At 39.9% G+C, this 15,428-nt stretch overlaps 1 protein-coding gene across 2 annotated transcripts in view; it reads right to left on the bottom strand.

Annotated features, from left to right (window-relative positions):
- Window positions 1-15,428, bottom strand: part of PTPN9 (protein tyrosine phosphatase non-receptor type 9) — a 72,124-nt gene that overhangs the window by 32,946 nt on the left and 23,750 nt on the right. For both annotated transcript variants that reach the window (XM_055555803.1, XM_055555802.1), the window contains exons 2-4: window positions 5,882-6,025; window positions 3,477-3,566; window positions 2,633-2,757 (exon numbers count right to left, since the gene is read on the bottom strand). In XM_055555803.1, coding sequence (XP_055411778.1) covers window positions 2,633-2,757; window positions 3,477-3,566; window positions 5,882-5,935 — 269 coding nt within the window. In that variant the 5' untranslated portion in view covers window positions 5,936-6,025. The remainder of the gene's footprint in view (window positions 1-2,632; window positions 2,758-3,476; window positions 3,567-5,881; window positions 6,026-15,428) is intronic.

The following is a 15,428-nucleotide window of genomic DNA, read 5'->3' as shown; positions in this document are numbered from 1 at the left end:
TAATTTACCAAGATCAAAGATGCTGTTAAATGAGTGGCCTAGCATTGAGAGGACCACCCACATCTAGAGATTTCGCTTCTCTCCACAGGCTCAATAAGGGCCAAACCAGAAGAATTAAAGGTTTCCCCCTAACAGCTCCAGCCCGTGGCAGGGGATTGAAACAAAGAGAAATCAGCACCAGCGAAAACAGAATTTAATAAAAGAAGTTATAGTGCATAATGATGCAGATTCTATATTCCTAGACCTGAAACTGCTCATCCTTTGAAGGCATATGAAATACAAATGCAATAGCATTTTTACTTCCCTGGGTACAGAATATAAGGTTCATTATTCAACAACAACGCTAATTCCCTACTAAGAATAACTGCTTCCCTACCCTATTGAGACTGATTCCTGAACTAGGATATAATTGGGAACACCAAGAAGACTACTGCTGCCCCTGACATTTGCTTCAAAATAATCAAAGGTAAAAGGGTGGGTGCTGCTGCTGCTGCTGCTAAGTCGCTTCAGTTGTGTCCGACTCTGTGCAACGCCATAGGCGGCAGCCCACCAGGCTCCCCCGTCCCTGGGATTCTCCAGGCAAGAACACTGGAGTGGGTTGCCATTTCCTTCTCCAATGCATGAAAGTGAAAAGTGAAAGTGAAGTCGCTCAGTTGTGTCCAACTCTTATCGACCCCATGGACTGCAGCCTACCGGGCTCCTCCGTCCATGGGATTTTCCAGGCAAGAATACTGGAGTGGGTTGCCATTGCCTTCTCCAAAAGGGTGGGTGAGGGGCTACCAACAAAACAAGACTGGTTTCAGATCACTGTAAAGGAAGATGAATGATAGGCATGTGAAAGTTGATGATACGATTTGCTCTCCACCATAGGGATTTAGGAATTTTCCATCATATGATGTTGAAAAGAAGGTTCCCTGCCCTCCTAGAGCTTACCATCCAGTGGTAGGTTAAAAAAAAAAAAGCATAAGATAAATGACATCATAAAGCTATGTATAATTAAATACAAAATGATTGGTATTAGTAATAACTGCTATTAAAGTCAGAGTAGAAAGAATTTTATGACTAGTTGGAGGGGTGAGGGAGCCAGGCACAGAAATGGGCCTTCAGGGAAGGGCAAGATTTAGTGAAGAGAAAGGGTTTCCTCCTCTTCCAAGGTAACAAAGGAAAACAAAAGTTTCTACTCACTGGTAGAATATTTCATTTAGGGGGAAAAAAAGGGCTCACATTTATTTAGCTTACATGCACCCTCTGAAAAACAAGGAGTCACTGAGGATTTTTAAGAAAGTGATGGAGATCATGAGAACAAAGTTTTAATTAGGTTTACCTTTGTGGTATTCCTATGGGATTCAATACTCTCACTGGAAAAAGCAAGCTTTGGTCACTCACTGTCATGCCTGTATGAAAGCTCTGACTCTAAGCTGCTCAAAGAGGAAGCCAATGCTAAATTTCCTGGTAAAAGAGCCTTCCACTCAACCCCATGAGGTAAGGAAACATTTCAAAGGGAATTACAGTCCAGAAATTATGTCTGAAGAACAATCATAAGAAAGAAGAACTGAGATATCCTTTCTCCTTAGTAACTTCTCGTTTTTAGAATAATGCTGTGGGTGTGGTTTGGATATATCTCCCCCTGAACACCACCAGCAGAAGCTAAGTACATGAAAGTAACAATAACAAGGCAGGAGCAAAGTGAACTAGACGCAGAGCCCCACCGCAGAAAATCCTTCGGCTATCCCCATCCTCTAAGTACAGAAGCATGACTAAGGTGCTTAGCCGCCTCTCACTATCTCCAGTCTCAGCCCTCGATATATGACCTCTAAGCCAGGGGACCAGTCAATGACGCTGGGAGCAATAACACCCTGTAAATGGCGGGCAGGAGGGCAAAAGGATGTAAGAGAGAAAGATGACATGGTAGGAGTGCAGAGAGTTCTGACCAAGAGTGAAGAAACCAGGGTCTTAGACTTAGTTCAGTCAATATGTGATGACTGTAAAAAAGCCACAAAACTTCCTGGGGCCTAAGTTTCTTTGTCCATAGAACAGTAAAAATACTATTTACCTAACAGCAGGAATGGAGACATGACCCAAGCTGGTTCTTTTGGCTTATAGAGAAGCCTGGTGGACCACAGTCCACGGGATTGCAAAGAATCAGACACAGCACACTATTTATAAAGATGATTCTGCTTAACTTATGCTCTTGGACTCCTCTCTCCTGAATGCTGATTCTCAAAATCCTCAGCATTATTCCACTTTTACAGATAAAGAAACTGAGGCTCCAGAGGGTTTTGAAAATCAATACCAGGGGAGAATGGTCAGAAAGAACCAGCACAGGTCATCTTACCTTCACACTCTTTCAATAAGTAATTCTCAGTACACTAAGAATGGCTAGTTAATTAGCTTTCTTAGCTTCTGTTACCCTGAAATAGAGCCAAGCAGGTAAGGATGCAGAATACCCATCATCTTGACAGTTCCTGGAAACACGCCAAGCCCTTAAGGACATGGAGTGTTTTCTATTCATAGCACTGCCTAAGGCACATCCTATGAGCCCGGTGAATGCACTGCTGAGTTTAAATCAAATCAAACACTGTCACTTTCCCATCTGGATGTAGAACACCCAAAAGATAATGTCCAAGCTCACCTATCCACAGCTCTGTCCAGCAAGTAAAACAGAGCCTGAAGTACCACATGTTGGATTGACTTGTGGGGATGATGTAATCTGGCAGTGAAGAGGGCGATAGAGGCTCCTGTTGGGTCCCGAACATTCTAGAGCAAACAAAACAAGAAATATTTAGATATCAAATAGAAAAATCACAGAAATCACTAAGGCTTCTTATAGGCTGGACAAAGGTTTGCCATAAAGAGCACAGATGCTGAAAATACTTCTCTGACTTGCATCAATTGCTCCAGAAAAGGAAAAAAGCTTTTTAATCATCCCATGTCTGACTCTCAGCACTGCCAGGATCATATTCCTATGGTAGGAAAAAACTGTGTTCTCTTAACTCTTCAAGTACAGAGAAATTAAATTAAACAATGGTTTATATTGGCGGCCTAGCTAATTTCCCAGGCAGGATAGCGAAGAAAAAGCAACAGGAGAAAACCATAGAATACGACCATGGTTTCCATGCTCTGCCTTAAGAGTACCACTGGACACTTACCTGAAAGGCTGTGGTCTCTAAGTGGAGAGAACTTACGTTAAATAAGGAAGGACAGGGCTCTGACACACTGCATACAACCCCCAAAGGTCCTGACTGACCTTAGTGGACCAGTGAAGAAACTCTTCTAAAACTACTAAACAACTGAGTTTCAGTTTTTTCAATTATTACTAGAATAATTTTATGCCAAACTTCACAGCTGTTTTACATCTATTCCCCACTATTAAGACTCTAGCTTCAGGATAAGACATCTAGGAACAAAGTCCAAAGAGAATAATAGCTACAAAAGGAAATAAAGAAATGTTACAAGAGGGTTTCATAAATACTCACTAAGATGGTGAATTTTCCACTAAGGATCTCAGAACGGAGAGGCTCCTCATGAGGTTTCAGCTTCACAATGCCCTCCTTCCTTCGTGTTTCCTAAAAATAAAACAAGCAGGATAAATTAATATAAAAATACTGTATACTTATGACAGCTTTATGTAACCACCAAATCTCACAGATAAGGGATTTTAGAAATCAGCTTATTGAAACATGAATTCCTTTGTAACCTTCCTCTAGGCCAACTGTTAGCAGAATTCTTGTCTAATGCTACCTTATCAGCCCCTCAGAGCTTAGGATCTTTCCTTTGAATGAGTGATAAGCTTAACCCTGAAGACCAATCAATATATATCAATCATTAGAGTACAAAGCTAAACTTCTTAAACATGCAGCAGCACTGATATTAAAATATGCACCTAAACTGCCTGGAAGCATATATCCTAACACCTCATCCAGGCTTAGGCCTCTTCTATCTTAAATAGGATCCATCCCCCCGCTTAGTATCCTCTGCAACAATAGCTACCATGATCTCATTTTAATTCATCTTCACAGCCACATTCTTTAAGCTCACCCTCAGCTCCCTCAACACTCATTCCATCACATTCTCATTTCCTCCCAGTCTAACCATACCACCCAGAGCTCCTGCCCCAGTGACCAGGACCTTCCAGTCACTGAATCCAGTGCACATCTTTAGTCCTCCTTTTAATAAGGTTGACCACTCACATTCTCTTTTTCCTAAGAGATTCTCTAATTTTTATTAAAAAAAAAAAAAATACTGTCTTGGTTTTTCTATTTCTTCAGCTACCCCTTCTAAGAGTCTTTTGTGGGCTTTTTATCATTCATTTGTTCACTCATTTCACTCACTGACTCATTCATTCATTCTGCCAATATTTGTAGAGCAACTATTATGTGCCGGGCCCTGAACTAAGTGTTAAGAACACTGTGGTGAATACAACAAACTAGGTCTTTGTTCACATTCTTCCCCAATTCATCCCCAAATCAAATTCAAATGCCTGCAGAGGCAAGGCAGCAAGTGAAGACAGTATGCATGCTGGAATCACAGGAGAGTGCATACCTTACCTAAACCATGAAAATTTAACTTTAACAAACAATAGTGAGAAAAAAGCAAAAAGTATGAAATGAGGTTCTGCTCTACACATATCCCTACTCCTCACTCTCTCCCCAGATGCCCACCCCCATTCTCATGGCTCCAATACTTAGCTGCAATATTCTACTATGGTCACTCTGAAGTCTCTACTTCCAGTCCAGCCTTCTTTCCCAAACCCTAGACTCATATCCCAACTGCTTGGAGGACAGGTCTATTTGGCTATCCCACTGGCACTTCAACCTTAACATGGCCAAACTGAACTCACGGCCTACTCTGTTCACATACCTATACCCCTTCAGTGTCTCTTAATTAGTAAATGCCGCCACCATTCACCAGCCTGTTGCCCAAGTTAGAGACCTGGAATCCACCACTCCCCTTTCCTCACACACCAATTTAAGTAACTCTGTTCTATCAATTTCACTTCTAGAATCTACCCACTTTTTCTCTATTCTCACTAACACTATGCTTAATGACATGACAATCATCTCTCTCCTAATAAGTACAGCAGCCTTCTAATGGATCTGTCTCCACTATAGCCTTTCTGATCCATCCTCTAAAGCACAGTGAAAAAAATCTTTCCAGAAAGCATATTTGATCAACACATTTTACTGTTTATACTGTCAATGAATTTCTCTGCCCTTAAGAAAAAGCAGATACTCTCTGATCTGGCCTTGTTTACCTCTGTTGCTCAATCTCCTGCCATACTCCCACCCCTATTGAGCATTTCCGCTCAGCTCAATTTCCCTCTTGCCACTAGGCATCTGAACTTGGCGTTCTCTCTGCCATACTCCCCCACTGTCCGATTCCTACTCACTCTTCTTACTTTAGAAGTCATTTCCTTCAGGAAAGCTTCCTTGAGTCTCCTAACTAAATTTCCTTTCCACAGAACACAGTTTTGTCCTATCATAGCTTTTCTGTAATTATTTGCTTACTCTCTCTTTCTAAACAGTAATCTCTGCACCTAGAACATAGTAGGTATATAATAAATAACTGTTGAATAAATGAATATTGAACAAGATGATCCATAAAATGGGTGTAAGTGAGCTTTAATCTTAAACTCATAAACTAATCCCAGTGTCTCTTATCCCCCTCTCCTTTTTTTTTTTTTTTTTAAATTTATTTAGGGAGAGTCTAAATATCTTCAGAAGGATTTTCTGACTTCAAGTAGGGCTCTTGGATACTGCTCCACTTCTTTTTTTTTTTTTTATGGGAGTGGGGAGAAACACCCTGTGTACAGACTGGCAGAGGCAACAGCAACATAGAGAGCCCCGGTGCCACACAGCAAGTCCATCTCTGAGCTACGTACTCTGTAGGAGTGAAACAACTCAATAGCGCGAAGCACATCAAACTTCCGGGCCATGAGGAATTTGACGGCCACATTCCAAGAGAGGGGGGATACGTTGTACTGAACTGTCCACTTGTTAATCTCTTCAAGAAACTGCTTGGTGGCCTGTTTGAAAAAGAAAATAAAGAATAATTATTAGAGAATATATTTACAGAAACAAAAAAATAAACAAGAAAAAAAAACAAACAAACCACTTTCTCCAAGCCCAAGCAAGTTTGAACCCCAAGGCAGCAGGGAAAAACAAAAGTTGGAAACAGATCTGAAATCAGAAATTATTACAATTCATACAATTCAACGAGGCCAGAAGCCAGAGCCAGGTTCAGAGAGCAGGGCTTACTTAGCGCAAGGATATATGAAGAAATAATGAGGGGGGAGAGCAAGGTTCCCAAATAAGATGCAAATTACTGGCCCCAAAGCAAAAAAATAAGCAGAGTTGTTTTTTGTTTGTTTGTTTTTAAGGCTAAAAAAGAAGGGCCCCTCTGAAGGGTTACTGCATAATGCACAGGGCAGTAAAGCAGTCTCAGCTGCTGTTTTGGTCCCATAAGCTGGTCACACACAGTAAAACAATTAGAAAATGGTTTTGGCTTTGGAATTAGCAATACTGTTGAGAGCAGCAAAACGATTACGAAGAATTTAATGAATCTAAAGGCCAACTGCTCTTTGCACTGACTGACCTCACAGGACCTCTCTGTGCTTCATACAGCAGCCCTCAAAGCTGGACACTAGTGGCCACAGAGTCATTAGCAGCTCCTCTGGATAGTGGTTGGAGGGAGGGGAGTGAAGGTGGAGAGCCTGCTACTGGGGGAAGGGTGGGAAAGTTTCATTCTCATGGTTTAATCCCAAACCGACAGGATGCCTACCTCCATAACTGTTGCTGTTTTTCAATCCACGTTCTTTTATCCTGCCTCACCCTACTTCTCCTTATGTCTTAACCAGTCTCTGCTCTAGCCAAACCACCCTTCTTTTCTTCATTTTAGAACAGGATTTACATCAGGATTTTTTGGCTTGCATATTTTAAATTGCCAAACATTTCCTACATTGCTATTTGGTCCCTTCCAACCAGAAACTTCTCTCACATATGGATCCAAAATGTGATCAACTTGATGAGAAGTCTGAGATTTAATTGCTCAATCAACCCCACAGTTAAGATGTATTAATTAAACTATTATGTATTTAACTATTTGTTAATACCTAAAGGCCAACTGTTGTGCTACATATAAGGAATACAAAAATGAGGTTTGTTTCAAGAGGTATAAGACCAACCTACTATGTGACCATGGTCTCTAATTTTTCAGTTCAAAAATAGGGGAGAAAGGGTAACAGCAATGACCTGTTCAGAGTCTTGGCAACAAGTTCTACCTTGCAAATACAATCCAAATTGCTACATACGTGTTTAAACAAATAGCAAACTAGAGTCCCGGAAGAGTCAGCAATAGCTCATACCACAGCCCCCATTTCTAGGAAAGGAAAAAGGCACTTTACAAAGTGGAGCAAAATCTAAGAGGCCTGGGGCTGCATCTGAGCTTTAGAACCCTGCAGCTGAGGCAATATACCTCATATCAGCTAGAAAAGGAGGAAACCAGCAAAACTAATCAGACAAAGTGCATAAATAGAAAGAGCCAAGAAATAAAGGCTATGACGAAAAGCTTTTACAATCACTTTGGCCCAGAACCACTTGAAGTCAGACCAGAGAAATGAGTCTCAGAGAAGACAATAGGACAAACTTAGAATGCTCCACCAGAAAACAGTTGGAGTTGCCTCTGTGGGATGAGTGGTCAGCATCAGAATGAGGAAAGACGGAAGAGAAACTGGAGCATAAAGATCCCAGAGACAAAACTTCAGGAAAACTGGAAGGTTCCAGGAGATTTTGTAAAGGCTATTTGTTTAACATATCATCTTTTAAAGCCAGCACTTCTGGACGTCTCCAAAGCTGCCTGTAGAATAAAACACCAGAATAACAGAATATATTTTTCCTCCTTTTCTAATAAAAACAATAAACAGATAAATCAATATCCAGGTAGGAAGGGAAAATATAGTTAGATGACCAGGAGGTAATATGAATCACCTGTTAGGATGATTGTTTTTTATTTCTTATATCCCAGTGAACTGACTCATTGGAAAAGACCCTGATGGTGAGAAAGACTAAGCCCAAGAGGAGAAGGGGACGACAGAGGATGAGATAGTTGTATGGCATCACCAACTCAATGGACATGAGTTTGAGCAAACTCCGGGAGACAGTGATGAACAGAGAGGCCTGGCATGCTGCAGTTCACGCGAAGAGTCGCCAAGAGTTGGACACGACCTAGTAACTGAACAACAACAACAACAAGAGAGACATACAGGTTTCACACACCTCCTTCAAGGTACATATTGGCTTCCTTCTTATTAGACTAAGTTCCTTCAGGTTCTTGATGTCGTGTAGCTCCCAAGAGCTGCTGCCTTGAGCTGACCTCTGTTCCCTGCTGGTCAGGATGTTATTCTTGGCTTTAAGCACGGGAACAATTCCTCCAGATTTGGCCTCACTAGGCTTTGCATGAAGAGAGTCCAGTGTCCGATAAACAAAGATGTGGTATTCACAGATACAAATACGCACATACACCACCTGTTATGTTCAGCCTCGGATTCACTCCCCTGTATCCCCACTCCTCTGGAGGAAGAGATGAACCTCTTACAGAAGCTAGAAAGGATGACCTTTCAACAACAGCCTCTCTCCAAACAGTTAATCAGATCTTTAACAGCCTCTCTCCAAATAGTTATCAGATCTCGTCCTCTGTTTAAACAAGGATTTGGCACAACCACTAAGGATAGACCAATTTGTGGTTCTGTTTGTTACCAGAAAAACAAGACCCAGATATTTTAATGAGCAGTACACTCTTCAGAAGGGATCACTGAAATTCCAGAAATTAATACTCAGTATATTTCCTGGTGAAAGAATGAACTAACCAAAAGGTGAATCACAGCTTACAAAATACTTCAGCTCAAGGTCAATGGTTTGAATCTATCTAGGCTTATAAGTAACCACAAGTTGTTAACATCTGGCGACTAAGGAGCGGTCACAGTTCAAACAGCCTTGGTCTTCCTCTGGGAAAAGGTCTGAACTGATGTGCAGAAAAACTAACCTTACCACTTATAACCTTCCTCAATCAACTTGTTCAGCATAGGTAAATTTGTTTCAGCATAGTCAAAGCTTATTGTAGGGGAATTCCCTGGTGGTCCAGTGGCTGGGATTTCGTGTTCCCAGTGCAAGAGGCCTTAGGTTCAATCTTTGGTTGGGGAGCTAGATGCCACATATTGCAATTAAGACCTGGTATAGCCAAATTTTTTTAAAAAGCTTACTGTAATTATATATTTCTCTCTGAGTCTCTATTTCCTCATGAAAGGATAAGGCTTGAATAAGACAATGGATAGGAAGCATTCACCACAGAACCTGGTCCTTGGTAGGTAGTCTCTGAATGGATATTCATTCTCCTTTTTTTTCTTACTCCAGTCATTTCACACTAAAACTTCTTTCGACAGAGATAGAGCTCCTCAAAATCAAGTAACCACTGTTGCCTCTCTTTAGCCTGCAGCAATTCAATCTCTCTAATGCTTTTTATCCAAAAGCATAAATTTAAATTGGAAATTTCCAATACGTGTTCAACTGCAAGACAAAAGTCTTGAAAGGAGCAACTTATCCTCATTCAGGGCTCTGTGACAACATAGAAAAAGCCAGATCCAGAGGTATTTATACCCTTGCTCCCAACTCTAAATGCTTTTGTCCCTACACTGGCAGCTCTGGAGATTAACACTGCCATCCTGAGCACAAATCCTTTTCAGCAGCATCAAAATGACTTGAGAGTATTTCTCATCATAATACAGGAACAACTTTGTGCAGGGCAAACACGTGCACTGAAGCAAAAAAAAAAAAAAGGCATTGAATACCTAAATAAGAAAAGTGATTCAATATAAGACTCAGTGTCTGCCTTTCACCAGTTGTGAGGTTACCTTTGTATTTTGGCAAATATGCCATTTTCCCATTAATTTCAGTGACAAACGCATTAGTAAATTTACCTTCCTCTTTTGCCTGTTTTCCCACCTTTCCTTCATTGTGAATTGTCTGTTAATCCCTTTAGTCCATATACACCTGCCAGGAAACAGAATCTGAACTAAAATACACTAGATTGCTTTAATACAACAAAGTGAAGCCTGTTGAATTTTCAAACTAAAAACTACCATCTTCCCTTTAGTCCTCTGTTATTGTGTCAAACAGGGAAATAAACCTAGTCTCTTTGAATTAGTATTTACTGGTTACTCTCAAATACTTTCATTTTATCAGGAAAATTTTGCCTTTTCTTAAAATGTGATTTTAAAAGAGACGGTGTTTCCTTAAACAGGGTTTTACTGCATCTTGAAGGAAAAAGTTCTAAGAACAACTTCTGATTTTATCATGTTATGAAATAAGGTAATAAAGAAAATCTGCAAAAAAAGGGAAAAGGTCAATCAAAATCCAGCTGTTCTCATGTATTTAATAATTTAAAAGTTAAAATCAACAGAAAAATACTACTAAATATATGTACTTTTTTAAGTTTATGTCCCTACAGCCACCTCACTCTGCCCCCCCACCCCCCAACACACACACACATTTTGGGGAGAGGGAAGAAGAAAGTATACACTGTGTTGGTTCAGAGACTTGTTTCCTCCCCGGCAACCTGCCATGACTACTAGCAGTAGCAGCTCTCTTCAAGGCAACAGAACAGCAGCGCTCTTTCAGGCATCCACTCATGTGGTCAGTCAAGCATTTACAAGTATTTGCTGAGGAACTACTTTGTGCTAGGGGCTTCCCTCTAGCTCAGTCAGTAAAGAGTCTGACTGCAATGCAGGAGACCTGGGTCGGGATTCCTGGGTCGGGAAGATCCCCTGGAGAAGGAAATTGCAACCCACTCCAGTATTCTTGCCTGGAGAATCCCATGGACAGTGGAGACTGGCAGGCTACAGTCTCTAAGTCGCAAGAGTTGGACATGATTGAGCGACTAAGCACACACACACACACACACACACACACACACACACTTTGTGCTAAGCAGTACAGTAGCTGTTCAGACATAACTCAGAGAGAAAAAGACCCATTCTGAGCAGGTTACAATCATTTAAACATGGAGACATGAATAGGTCAGCATCACATAGTTTAAGTTCTAAGATGTATGAACAGAGTACTGTGGGATTCAAACTCTCAGGAAAATTAAAAATAAATCTTTTTAAAAGAGTGCCTTGAAGGATGAGTAAAACTTTGCCAGGAAGAGATAAGAATTCTCATTAGAGAAAACAAAATGTGTGTAAAAGTGGACTTCCCTGGTGGTTCAGAGGCTAAGACTGCACTTCCAGTGCAGGGGGCCCAGGTTCAGTCCCTGGTCAGGGGACTAGAGCCCACATGCCACAGCTAAGAATACGCATGCTGCAACTAAAAATCCCGAATGCTGCAGCAAAAACCAAAGATCCCACGTGTCTCAACTAAGACCTGGCGCAGCCAGGTAAATAAAAATAAATATTTTTTTAAAAAGAAAAGCAAGGGTTTTTTTTTAATATGTAAAGGCTGAGTCATGAAGGAATGGGGGTTACTGGGGGATACAGTGTAGCCGTGTGCCCAGTGTATATGACAGAGACTGGCAGAAGATGAGCTGACAGGGAGGCTGAGCCACACAGGAAAGGTCCGTAATTCTATACCCATGAAGGATTCAACAGAGATCCTTAAGAGAAGGGATGAAATAAGTTTAGTTCTCCTCTCCCAGCTAAAAATGACTCTTCCAGCAGTGGAGAAGCCAGACAGAAGGAAAAAACTGCAGTAGGGAGGGAAGTTCTGTTAAGTCAAGGATTGTGCTCACTCAGTTGTGTCTAACTCTTTGGACCCCACGGACTGTAGCCCACCAGGCTCCTCTTTCATGAGATTTCCCAGGCAAGAAGACTGCAGTGGGTTGCCATTTCCTCCTTGAGGGGATCTTCCCAACCCAAGGATGGAACCCACATCTGTGGCTCCCACACTGGCAGGTAGATTCTTTACCACTGAGCCACCTGGGAAGCTGAAGTCAAGGATCATATTTATTTTTATTCACTTAGCTCCTAGCACTGTGCCTGGCATAAATAAACATCTCTAATAATATCTAATAAATACATATGAATGAATTATGAACAAAAGAACTCTAAACAATATTAACATTTAGAGGGCAGAGGAGGAAGAACCAAGGAACTTTTAAGATTCACTTTTGGAAGTACAAATGACCACTGAGTATCAAATGTGAATGAAAAAACAAGAGTTGTGAAATATCCCCTACACACAAACATACACAATTACCTACAGACTCAGATGGTTTTTATGCTATATTCTATTAAAGCTTCATGGTACAGATAATGCTTTTGTTGTAGAAACACCAATATAATAGAGAACAAATACATCATAACCAAAGAAACTCTTCCCAGGAATGAAAAGACACTTTAACATAAGGACATCTACCAGAGCAATTTTCTATATTAACAGATACTAATGGAGAAAAAGTATATAACCTTCTCAAGAGATGCTGAAAATGCACAGTATAAAAACACCCATTATAATTTTTTTTTTTTAAACTGAGCAAACTTCCCTCAAGGGATAGAGGGATCAACTGCTGAGCTCATGTACTGCAACTACTGAAGACCACAAGCCTAGAGCTCACTCCACAACAAGGGAAACCAGCACCATGAGACGCCAGCAAGCCTCAGCCAGAGGAAGCCCAAGGGCAACAAAGACCCACCGCAGTCATGAATAAATACATAAAGAGTTAAAATAATTCTTGAAAAAAAAGAGAAACCTGACTCATAAAGACAGGACTTTAAAGAAGAGAATAAAATCCAAAAATAATCTTAAGTATATGCAGAATTTGTATACATAATCCTTGTGTATATGATACAAATGATATGTCAATTAATAGGAAAAGTGTATTATATGAATCTGTTCATACATGCATAAAGTATTTGTAGAAGAATACAACAGAAAAAAAAAACTGATAATATTGATCATCTCTGAGGAGAGGAAATGAACTGAGACTAGGAAATAGGGTAAACTATAAACTTTCACATCTTTTAAACTACATCTGGATTGAATCCAGGTCTTCCGTGTTGCAGGCAGATTCTTTACCATCTAGCCACCAGGGAAGTCCAACCTAGTCAAAAAGTAAATAAAATTTATAGATATTAAAAGATAAATAAAAAGGGATACCATTTTCTTCTATCAACTGATGATAGTTTGCAAGATTGACATATATAGTACTGACAAGAATATGGGGGAATTCCTTGGTGGGCCAGTGATAGAACTTGGTGCTTTCACTGTGGGGACCTGGGTTCAATTCCTGGTCTGGGAACTAAGACCCAGCAAGTGGCAAAGGGCAGCCAAAAAAAAAAAAGAGAGAGAATGTAAGAAATGAATGCTTTCACACAATGTGGCAACTATATAATTTATAACACTTTTTAAAAAAATCAATTTGGCACTTATCTAGCATAGTTCTAAATGTGCAAATCTTATGACCCACACAACCACTTCCAGGAATCCACTGTACAGAAATATAAACATGAATTGTAAAAGACAAATACACACACAGAGTTGTTTCTAATATTTTGCCATTAAAAATAATGCTGCAATGAATACCAGACAAACGGTTATTTACTGCAGCACTGTCTCTAATGACACAATGTTAGAAATAACCTAAATGACCAATAAATAAGGTAATGAATAAATTATGGAATGTTCACACACAGGACCACATCCACAAAGTACATCAGTTTTCTGTTAAAAACACTGAGACACCACAAACATGGCATCAATCTGTAAAACACAGAACCAAACACCTTTTATCCTTTTATTCCATGCTAATACTTTTGTTTCAGAAAAAAAAAAAAGGAAAAATATATATGAATTTCAAATCGATCCAAAATAGTTCTATTTGCTTACTTAAATCACTACCAATGTTACTTAAATTATACTATAATTACTACCACCAAAAACTTTCTTAAAATGAAAAAAAGATCCTCCAATGGCAGCCTGACAAAATTCCTAACCAAAAAAAAACATGGTTAGAAATGAAAACCAAATCTGTGCAGCCATTCCAAACTATAAGTGGTCCTCATTTTAAATGCAATAACTGACCTTTTCATTTATTTTTTGAAAAGAAAAATACATAACTTTTTCCCATAAAAAAGTGAACTTACCACAGATCAATTAACCAAGTAAAAAGCTGTTAACATCTCAGTGATTTATCAAAAAGTGGAAACAGTGACAGATTTTATTTTATTGGGCTCCAAATTCACTTCAGACAGTGACTGCAGCCACAAAATTAAAAGACACTTGCTCCTTGGAAGAAAAGCTATGACAAACCTAGACAGTGTATTAAGAAGCAGAGATATCACTTTGCTGACAAAGGTCCCTACAGTCAAAGCTATGATTTTTAGAAGACTGAGCGCCAAAGAATTGATGCTTCTGAACTGTGGTGCTGGAGAAGACTCTTCAGAGTCCCTTGGACAGCAAGGAGATCAAATCAGTCAATCCTAAAGGAAATCAACCCTGAATATTCACCGGAAGAACTGATGCTGAATCTGAAGCTCCAATCCTTTGGCCACATGATGCAAAGTGCAGACTCATTGGAAAAGACCCTGATGCTGGGAAGACTGAGGGCAGGAGGAGAATATGGCAACAGAGAATGAGATGTTTGGACGGCATCATAGACTCAATGGACATGAGTTTGAACAAACTCAAGCAGATAGCAAAGGACAGGGAAGCCTGGCATGCTACAGTCCACGGGGTTGCAAAGAGTCGGACACGACTTAGTGACTGAACAACAACTCCTAGTCTACCTCCCACTGGGGTCAGTTCTAGGATCATTCTTACAGCAGTTGAAGAATACAAGAAGACAACAGAGGTGGTGCCTGCAATCAGACCTGCTTCACTTTCTTTTGTAAGTACTCACAATGCACTCAAGTCTGATTTCTATTCACTTTTGCTTCATTGTCCTTATTTATTTTCTCTATTTCAATGGATCAAACTTTAAAAAAATTAATTTCACTTTCATTCGTTTTTTATTTTTAATGCTTTCTTTCAAAAAGAGAAACTATGGGATATTTTAATGTCTCTAAATTTTGATTCCTTGGGCCTTAGCTATAAGAAATTCTGTATTTCACACTTCCTAATATATAAAACATGACATACAATTCTTAAATCCATATATTCAAATAGATAGACATTTCTACCTTTCAGTGGTTCCCCAGTTTTCTCTAGCAATATACTAAATACAAAGCTCCTTCAGAGAAGAGACAGTAAATGTAATTTGTTTATAAAAGATAAATCATTAATAGCAATCTGGAGAACAGTAATTTGGGAACTCACAACCAGTGACTTAAAAACACTTAGAATCTTGCACAGTGGATATTCAAATTTTTTCTTACTTTTTTTTCTTGGCCATGGCATGCAGGATCTTACTTCTCCCACCAGGGATTGAACCTGTGCCCCCTA

Source organism: Bubalus kerabau, chromosome 19, assembly GCF_029407905.1.
Source record: "Bubalus kerabau isolate K-KA32 ecotype Philippines breed swamp buffalo chromosome 19, PCC_UOA_SB_1v2, whole genome shotgun sequence".
NCBI classification, from domain to species: domain Eukaryota; kingdom Metazoa; phylum Chordata; class Mammalia; order Artiodactyla; family Bovidae; genus Bubalus; species Bubalus kerabau.
Note: the sequence above shows the minus strand (reverse complement) of the source record. Positions and strands in the feature narration are given on the sequence as shown.